Source organism: Megachile rotundata, chromosome 11 (assembly GCF_050947335.1).
Source record: "Megachile rotundata isolate GNS110a chromosome 11, iyMegRotu1, whole genome shotgun sequence".
Taxonomy (NCBI): Eukaryota; Metazoa; Arthropoda; class Insecta; order Hymenoptera; family Megachilidae; genus Megachile; species Megachile rotundata.
The window spans coordinates 12606758-12615925 of NC_134993.1; the positions used below are offsets into that span (position 1 = coordinate 12606758).

At 32.6% G+C, this 9168-nt stretch overlaps 2 protein-coding genes across 4 annotated transcripts; one reads left to right on the top strand and one right to left on the bottom strand.

Moving 5' to 3' along the window:
- The first annotated feature begins 130 nt into the window (after positions 1-130).
- LOC100880662 (uncharacterized) lies at positions 131-2437 on the top strand. The gene is made up of 4 exons (XM_003699263.3): positions 131-446; positions 569-695; positions 779-950; positions 1026-2437. The coding sequence occupies exons 1-4, from the start codon at positions 339-341 to the stop codon at positions 1234-1236; spliced, it is 618 nt and encodes a 205-aa protein (XP_003699311.1). The 5' UTR covers positions 131-338; the 3' UTR covers positions 1237-2437.
- Ube4B (Ubiquitination factor E4B) lies at positions 1986-8356 on the bottom strand. 3 transcript variants are annotated; one of them, XM_012294785.2, is made up of 8 exons: positions 7196-8343; positions 6141-6434; positions 5655-6059; positions 4210-5576; positions 3979-4126; positions 3335-3907; positions 2829-3150; positions 1986-2737 (listed from the first exon to the last, which is right to left on the bottom strand). In XM_012294785.2, exons 1-8 carry the CDS (start codon positions 7217-7219, stop codon positions 2673-2675), a joined length of 3198 nt encoding a protein of 1065 aa, XP_012150175.1. In that variant the 5' UTR covers positions 7220-8343; the 3' UTR covers positions 1986-2672. The 3 variants fall into 3 exon arrangements, with proteins under 3 accessions (XP_012150175.1, XP_003699245.1, XP_012150253.1); XM_003699197.3 differs by having other exon boundaries at positions 3221-3907; positions 7196-8299; XM_012294863.2 differs by lacking the exon at positions 1986-2737 and having other exon boundaries at positions 3037-3165; positions 7196-8356.
- Between the last annotated feature and the right edge of the window lie 812 nt (positions 8357-9168).

The following is a 9168-nucleotide window of genomic DNA, read 5'->3' on the forward strand; positions in this document are numbered from 1 at the left end:
TTTTCCCCAGGAATGCTAGATTTGCGTTTGAGTGTACTGCAGTGGTTTAGAGTTCCGTTTCAAATTTGTAGGATCGAATATCCACCGTTAATTTTGCTAACATCATCAATGCGCATACGCGTTGCTCTTGGTTACACAGCGTGTTTAAACCATTGAAATTTGAAAAGCGACGATTTGAACCAATCAGAACTGACATGCGCAATAAATGAAACCAATGACAACTTATTGTGTGATGAGCGTGGTCTTCCATTGAGTAAAGTACAAACACTTATTTGAAAACAAAATATTTTTTGTTATTTTCAATTGTGTGCAATTAGTTTTTTTTTAGTAAATAAAAGATGTACAATTGTCTTAAACTTACTGATCCAGTTGTGATATGTCCTTATAATAATAAACATGTAATTGTAAGATCTCGTCTTCAAAACCACATTGTTAAATGTGAAAAAGTATGTAGATTAATATGAGTATAACATATACAGTGCATTAACTTTGTCTGTAATTCATTAGAATATAACGTTTATTTTGTAAAATGCTTGATTTAATATAGAAATATATTATATTGTTGTAGAATTATCCTGAACATTATAAAATTATGTGTCCATATAATGCAACTCATCGGTTGTTCAAAAATGAATTAACAGAACATATCATTACATGTTCTACACGTAATGTGTTGGAATCAGAAATGTATCCAGGTGTTTTAAAGTTTTATAGCTTCTTTTTAATTTTTTAACAGGGTTAAACTAAATTTATAAAAAATATTTTCATTATTTCATAGCACCAAGAAAACACGGCAATACTAGTTTTGCATTAAATTCAGAGATTTCAAGTACGATAGATTGTACAGAAAACTGGGATATAGACAATGACAATACCAATACTAGTTCAATTGAGGATAAAGATTTTTCAACTAATAATATGGAACCACAAATCCTTAATGCTAATTTAAAGTAATACTTATTTTTTAGTTATTATTAATCATTTTGTTATGTATTTATTTACATTACTTTACTATATGATTTTAGTTCTAAGGATAATATAGAGAAAAAAGTCTTAAGAGCTCCTCGTGGATTTTCTGAAGCTATGTTAAGAGAAGTAAATGAAGAATCTTGTGTTGACGATGTGGAATCAATAACTAGCTCATTAGGGATTGGAAGAGGAAAAGGTACTTTAAGAAGCGACCAGTTAAAATTAATTGGATTAGGTAGAGGAAAGCCACTAAATAATGATATTTAGATGTAGTTATAAGTAGTATTATTTGTTTTACCAAAGAGTGGATTTTTTTTTTACATAGTGTATAATATGTAAACTCAGTTTAGTTACATAAATCCTTTTATTTTAGACATTTACATTATTCATAATATTTACATAGTATAAAGGAATTTGCAAAAAGAAGTTATTTTTTTTTTTCAAGGAACAGATATGTTATTACAAACATTACTAGTATATGAAAAACTAATATTTTTAAATTACTTATAACATAATTGTGATAACTGCAGTGGCTGGTTTATGTTTAGCAGTAGTTAAACATTAATTACTTTTAAATGCTTTTTGTAAAAATTATTAATTATAGATTATACGACTTTTAATTGATTTCTATATTCTTATGTAATATTACATTAGGTAATATAAAATGTTCATTACTTCATATTTACAATTATGACAAAATTTGTTGCATTGCAAGTTAAAATTAATTCAACATCATTCACTTATAAATGTTTGAAATAGCAACAATTAAATTGATCATGCAATAAACTTAATTCGCATAGACCTCATTACAAAAAACAATATTATAATTATGAATACCAATATTGAATTTGTATTAAAAACATAAATAGGACAATAAAAGGAAGTATAAATTGATTAACTCAGATTCTGAAAATAAATTCGTTCAAAAAATTCTTTCGCGTAAATGAAAAATATTTGATTAAATGGAATTGTTTCAAGTAACATATTTTTATATATCATACGTAAGTACATATACATATCTTTGCTCATAAAATTTATTGAACAAATATGCATGATACATTTACCATGTACATCTTTAGAAAGAATTATAGTCGCTGCAAATCATTTCCTCTCTTCCGTGCAACACGTCACATGTTAACATCTAAAACGAGACTTAATAACAACTTCGTTTCGAATTTTTCATACAAACCTTGTACATAAATTTTGCAGGAAATGATATCCTCTTTTTGCTCTGTTTATAAATAGCGAATTTCAAGTGGAAGTTTGGGATTAAAAGTTAATAATCCAATTCTATGCCACTTAATGTTCTTAAAATCGATCGGTATTTTTTTTTTTTACTTTTTTTTAACCCGCAGTCACGTGCATTAGAACGTACAAAGGAACAAGTGCTAAATTTGTAAATAAGATTTTAATTTCTCTGGATACTGACGTTTCAGCCAGCAATTATTTACAAGTTTTTTTAAAAGTATTTTCCGAGTAATTGTTGGCAGTTACCTAGCTGCAGTCTGTTTAATGTTTAATGTATAAAAACCGTAAATTTATTGAGCGCAATATTTGCACAATAGCGAGATCATTGCACTATATTCATTTACTACACAGGATGATACATCTATCGGTTGGTAAAATGTATCGGTGTAGTAATGATATTGGCTACGCAATATCGTGATGTTTTCGTTAAATGATTATTGTATTATGATCACAACTTATATATTTGTAGATTTTTTCTTTTGCTGTTTCCATACCGATATCCTTTCTTTTAAATCGAGCACTAAAAATATTCAGATTTTTAAGGTATTTCAATTTTTACAATTACATACACACGTGCATAATTTGTGGTTTGGTTAACAAATTTTACTTACTTGGCGTAAGCATATCTTCGCTAAGAGGTTGCCGACTGAAAGGATCTGTAGCGCTATTAAGGAGATGTCTAATAATAACTGCCTTATCCATGACAATACCAGATGGAAGTTTAACAGGTTCTTCCATGAGTGTATCCATAAGTGGGTCTCGAAATTCCTCTGGCGCGTCGCCGTAATCTTCATCACGTGCACGATTATCTCTGGCAATAACTGCAGCACGTTCTGCAAGTGCTATAAATCTTTCAATTTCCGTGGTAGTCTTGATTACTGACCTCTCTAGCCTATTCGCAGCGTCAGTAAATAACTCTTTGCAGAATGAGCGCTGTAATTATAGCATCTAATTAAAGCAAAACTGTTTTATGAGGAATTTTCCATATCAGTTGCGAACTTACCTCGTCGGTAGCTAAAGCTGCCGCGAAATTATCGCAATCGAGATGTAAATATATATCAACCAATTGGCCAAGTAGTGCTCTTGGTTCCCATCCATATTTCTGTGGTTTTCTTACTTTTAAATTTTTACATTTAGGGCCACACAACTGTTGTAGATTAAAATTTAACATGGCACATAATCTTCCAACTAATTCTGGCCGTAAGAACGGTTCTGTGATATCGACTGTTAAATAATGAAACATGGCAACAGTTTCTTTGGCCAAAGTGAGATATGATCTGGCCTGTCTTTCATCTGCTGCTAATTGCCTCATTCGCGAATGTTGTTGTTCCTGAGAAAATGCTGCCCACGCTTTCAGATCAGACATAAGTTCTTGGATTTCATGAATACGTTTCAACGACTCTAAACTTTCATCTAGTAAAAACGTTGTATCATTCATTAACATATTAATGAATTTCACAAATTGCTTTCCATTATTGCTCTCTTGTATAATTGATTCCCGATGCACCGGACTGTCCCACATAGATTTCAAGATTAAACTAATGTGATAACGAATTGAAAATTTATCATAAAATTCCGAGCTGGAACCAGTTGTCTCAACATCTGTATAGAATTTCATGAGGTACGATGCTAATAACGTTTTAGATATAGGGTGTGCCATTACTTGATCATGAAGCGATTCAGTTCGGCCCTAAAACAAATAGTATTTTACTTAGCTATAATTCAACTAAGAACAATTTTTTTTATATTATAAAGAATTACCTGAACACTAGGATTTATTACAAATAGCACTTCAATAATTTTTGCTATTAAATATGGATTTCGTATACAATGCGGAGTACATACTACAACAAGTAACCATGTAATAAGTGAATTATCCATGTTATTTACTATTACACCAGGACTGAATCTATAAATAATGAACATAGTAGGTTATATGGTATGCAAGTTTTCCTCGTAATTTAATGTTACATAACTTAAAGTGGTACTTACTGAAGAGTAAATAACAAAAATTCTGCAATATCTTCAACATACCATTCTGGTAATGCAGTAAACTTTTGTGGGACTTCTTGGGGTAAAGGAAGTTCGGGAAGAGGATTCCCTGGTGATGTTTGAGTCAATAAACTTAGCAGAACCTCTGCTACAGAGATGTAAAAATGCAAACATCTTCTCAACAAAACAGGGTCATTCAATCCAGCATCTGTGCATGATTTAGACTTGCCAAGTTGTTTTAATTGTTCTTTACAACGTTTTATTAATTCTTTATTACGACCTGCGAAAGGACTGTCTTTCCATTGTGGTTCAGTAGCTTGTAGATCATCGAGCATTTTTTGCACATCACGCAAAGTCCTCAGCTTTCTCTGGTATTTCTGAAAAGCCGGTAACAACGCTATATGGTGACAATGTAGAGTAAGGAACCAACATTGTGTTGGAAACTTTGCCTCGACCCACTTGTGTGTCCTTTCTAAATATTTTAGCCAATCAGCGACTTCTTGGTACGTTAGTTTCAGCCTTGTATCATTTTTTATTTCCACAAAACTTGACGGATGAAATGGATACAAAGGATCCACCGTATCTAATTTAATTTTCACTGAGAGCATTTGTAGAACTGACAATAAGTTCAACATAAATCCGTCTCCAGCAAGTGAGAATTCTTCTGTTTGTATTTGAGCACGTTTTTCATTATGACGTAATAACGTTGCCAAGTATGTTAACATAGCTTCACGGCAGTTGCTATTCGCGAGTATTGCATGAAATATTTTATGAAGTGATGTCCTGGTACTTTCTAGTTCTTGTTGCAACGTTAAATTCATCGATTTGTCGATAAATGGATTACCACTGAAGAACTTTTCAGCCACGTTTGGTTCATCTTCAGCAAATACAGAAACTGATAAAAAAGGTCCAAGAAAAGATGTTGTTGTAAGTTCTCTACCAGCCGCTGATGTCATAATGTCAGGCAAAAATTGTACTTGATGAATGATTAAACGGCAGATTGGGCGTATATTACTACTCGCACCACATCGAATTTCTATTAATTCTTCTAATGCTTCAATCGGTCTTCGATGCGTATTTCCAACCAAACTAGGATGCTGCATTGAAAGGTATAAGCCTTGCAAAAGTGGAGTAAAAATTTTATTAAATACTGCTGAATTTGTATGCGTTCTTGCCACAAGCTCGTGTAAATATCCCCGAGGTAAACTTTGCGACAATACTGGGTACAGAAGGGGTGTCATGGCTAAAGGATACGTGGTTGAAGACTGAGAAATACCAGCTAGGCCTTGTAATACAAGACTGGAATACTGAACACATTGTGCTCTTAGAATAGCCAGTACATCAGACAATGGTGGTGTACTCGATTTCTGTTTATAAGAAGAATGATGTTACATTTTGTACGAAGACAAATATTCTCATTAAGACACAGTATTACAATATTATACCTTTGGATGATTGCGTTCTTCAACTGCAACTCTTGAATAGCAATCTAGTAAGTAAGTGAAACTCTTACTTTGCGACGATTTACAACAAATATCACACCGGCAAAACGTCGCAACTGGGCTTAGTAAGGGACTCGTTTGACTATTAGGGCTGTCTTCTCGATTCGAAGATATATCTACATTAATTTCTTTTAAAGGATCTTCATCTTTCACAAACATACACAATACCTCCATTAATGCTTCATTTATGATCTCTGCAGCATCAACAAGTTTCTCTGTTGATGCATGAGCTGCAGTTTGTGGTAAGAACACGCAACCTTCTGTAGGTTCTTTCCATGATATGCATAATATACGTGAGATAACAGAATGTATTTGTTCTACAGTTATCTCTGTACTAGAACTTGTAGTCTAGAAAATAATTAAAAACAATTAAAATAACTGATACATCTATACTTGCAAACTTATACGTGTACTTATACGTGTACTTACACGTGATCTTGGTTTTAGATCTTTTCTATCAGATTCTTCAACTTCCATATTTTCAATTCCTGAATCTACATCAACTCCAGAACTACTACATTGTTTATCACTATTTTCTTCTACTTCCATTGGTATATCAGAATTTTGAAATTGTTGTTGTTTTGATGGTGATATTATTTGTTCTGTAAATGCTTTTGATGGACCTGGTGTACTTGGAGAAACTGGACCACTACTGTGATTTGAATTAGTTCCTGAATTAATACTATCTAAACCTGCTAGACGAGCCATACGTCTTCTTCTTACCTACAATTCACATAGACAATGCTCGTTAATAAATTCTCCCAATTTTCTGAATAAAAAAAACTAATAAATTTCAATAAATGACATTAAAACTGATATAAATTGAAACATGGTTATGTGCTTTAATTCACATTTATTGGTACATTACAAAATACGATTGGTTTTCATTAATCATCTTCATAAAAGTGGGTATTCTTGAATATAAATTTTATAGATAACTAGAAATAAAGATAATAAATGAAGAATATCTGTGTGACACAAGTAAAGTTTGTAATTTATATTCAACATTTTATATGATACATGTTACATATTGTTTTTATTGTATTAAAAGCATAATATCAAGTAGTGTTAAAATGTAAACAAAGACTAACTATATTCATAACAAAGAGCACAAAGAAGAGCAGTGAAAAGCAAAATATTGGAACACACTAAAAATGAAATCTTAACATGCTTTTAACCTATGAAACACAGGAGATATACTGCAGGCAAATAAATAATTCTACCAGTCCATGATAAAGAAAACTGTCCTAAAAAATTGCACTGTTACAGAAAAAAGGTGTTAATTCATTATTGTTATATAATTATCTGAACATAACATCACAATGAAACAACTATTTTACAGTGTGTTAGCAAACATTCTTACTATTGTTGTTTGCACGTGATAAAGCTAGAAAAGCACACGCAAAAATGAATGAAACGAATGTGGTAACAACAAAACGAACTCGACAGTGAATAACGATTGAATATGATGTATTGGTACTCACTTCCTCTTGACTTAACTCGTTCATGGTAATTTTCTTATTTTTCTTTTGATCTTTTTTAACCTTTAACACAACCAACCGCGACTTCACGTTTACTGTATTATAAAAATCCTGTAGAAAAGAGGTGTTCACTGTTCAGAGAATTCTGGACGAGATATGTCAAAAATTTGGACAGTCACTCCACATCTGTTTGCGTTTGGACGTGAAGCCAGCAATTCCACGCTGCGTTACGGATAATCACTGCCAAGCTGCGTCGATTCTTCAAAACAGCTGAGCAACATACATCGGAGCGCTCTCTTTCACCGACAATGCCAACTACTTCGATCAAATTATGTACACACGATAACCTCTCACTTCGATATTGTGCTAAAGTATGGTTAACGAAAAAAACTATTTACACTGATTTTTTCGTGTAATTTTATATCATGTCCCAAAATTAATCATCGTATTGTACTTTTAACATATTTGCATTCATCAAACATTTTTCACAAAACTCAATACCATTAAATACTATTGTTAATTACGGAAACTAATAATTGTTGATTATTTAAAGCTTCGAAAATCGATACAATTAATAATTGTTTCGATACACGTGATATTAATATTCTTATAACGATAATATCACCAAACATTAAGATCTGAAACTTCTACTACTTTGTAGCGTAATATAGAGATTACTTTTATAAATCATTTGAATAATTACATAATCAAATACTGTCATAATGATATTTAACCTTTAATTAATCGTTATATTGTTTTTTAAAGGTGTTTTAAACCTCCATTGCTTTTTGTTTTAGAAACTCCGTTACGTATGCTCCTTTTCGGAAATTTACTTCACTTAGCGTTTCGATTCAAAGGTTAGGTTAAAATGTTCATGAAAGAACTGAAATGTGAATGTTTCAAAGTAAGTTGGATAGTCACGAAACACATTTTTACTGGACAACGATTGAATTTATTATGATAATTTCTCAAAACGATTACATGAAAACGCGGAGGGGCAACACGAAACATAAAGGTACAATACAACATGCACGAGCGTTTTTTCCTTTACTTATGTGTCAGTATAGTCTTATTGGTTGCTGCTTTTACAAAACTTTTACGTGTGTGTGTAAGGTCTAGTAAATCAGTGAGGGTATGTTCAGTTCCTTGGAAGAATAGTAACTAAACGTAATTTGACAGTCTGGAGAAATATCTGATCAATAAGGTCATGCCCTCTAGAGTATCTTTCTGCCTTTGTGGTCATATAAAAGGTGAGGAAAAATAAAAAAAAATAGTAAGAACAAGTAACTGTGATATGATAAATGCATGGAATGAGGAAAATATTGTACTTAATTTTTGTCATACATTCATAAAATATGTGTATATAAAAAAAAAATATTTCATCTAGGGTGAATAACATACTGTACTTCAATAAAAATTAGGAATCGTGAAACTTTCTACTCACTGGGTATGTAGCATGTTGTAAAAAGCGCATGAATATTACCATAAACTATAGAATATGTAGAACAAAACTTAATTAACATGCGCAGAAGGAAATCGTAGTTAGTACTTCTCTCGTGGATGTAAACGTGTTTGGGTAAAGCGTACTTGATACGTGTATGTAAGTGTTGCGTTTACCGTCCGCGGTCTAGGGATTTTGGGATGTGGGTAAGTTAACCCGTGGAGCGCTGAGCGCTCTGCTCGCGGTGTGTAGAAATGATTCGAAACAGATTTAAGATGGAAAAACGACTAAGTCCAACTATTTATTCAGATAATTGTCAAAGTACTTTTTATAAGAGCGAACTGGAGCGTATGAAATACAAAATTAGTCTGATCGTTCTGCGCTTGGCGGAGGAGATCTTCGGGTGATGCGGATCGATGCCCCTTCCTCGCTGAATCCTGGATCCTCCCTCAGGATCATCCCTTGTCCAATGGTGGAGGAGTCCACCCCTGTCCGATGTGGGCCCCTTCTCCTGGCTGTGGTCCACCCTCAGCCG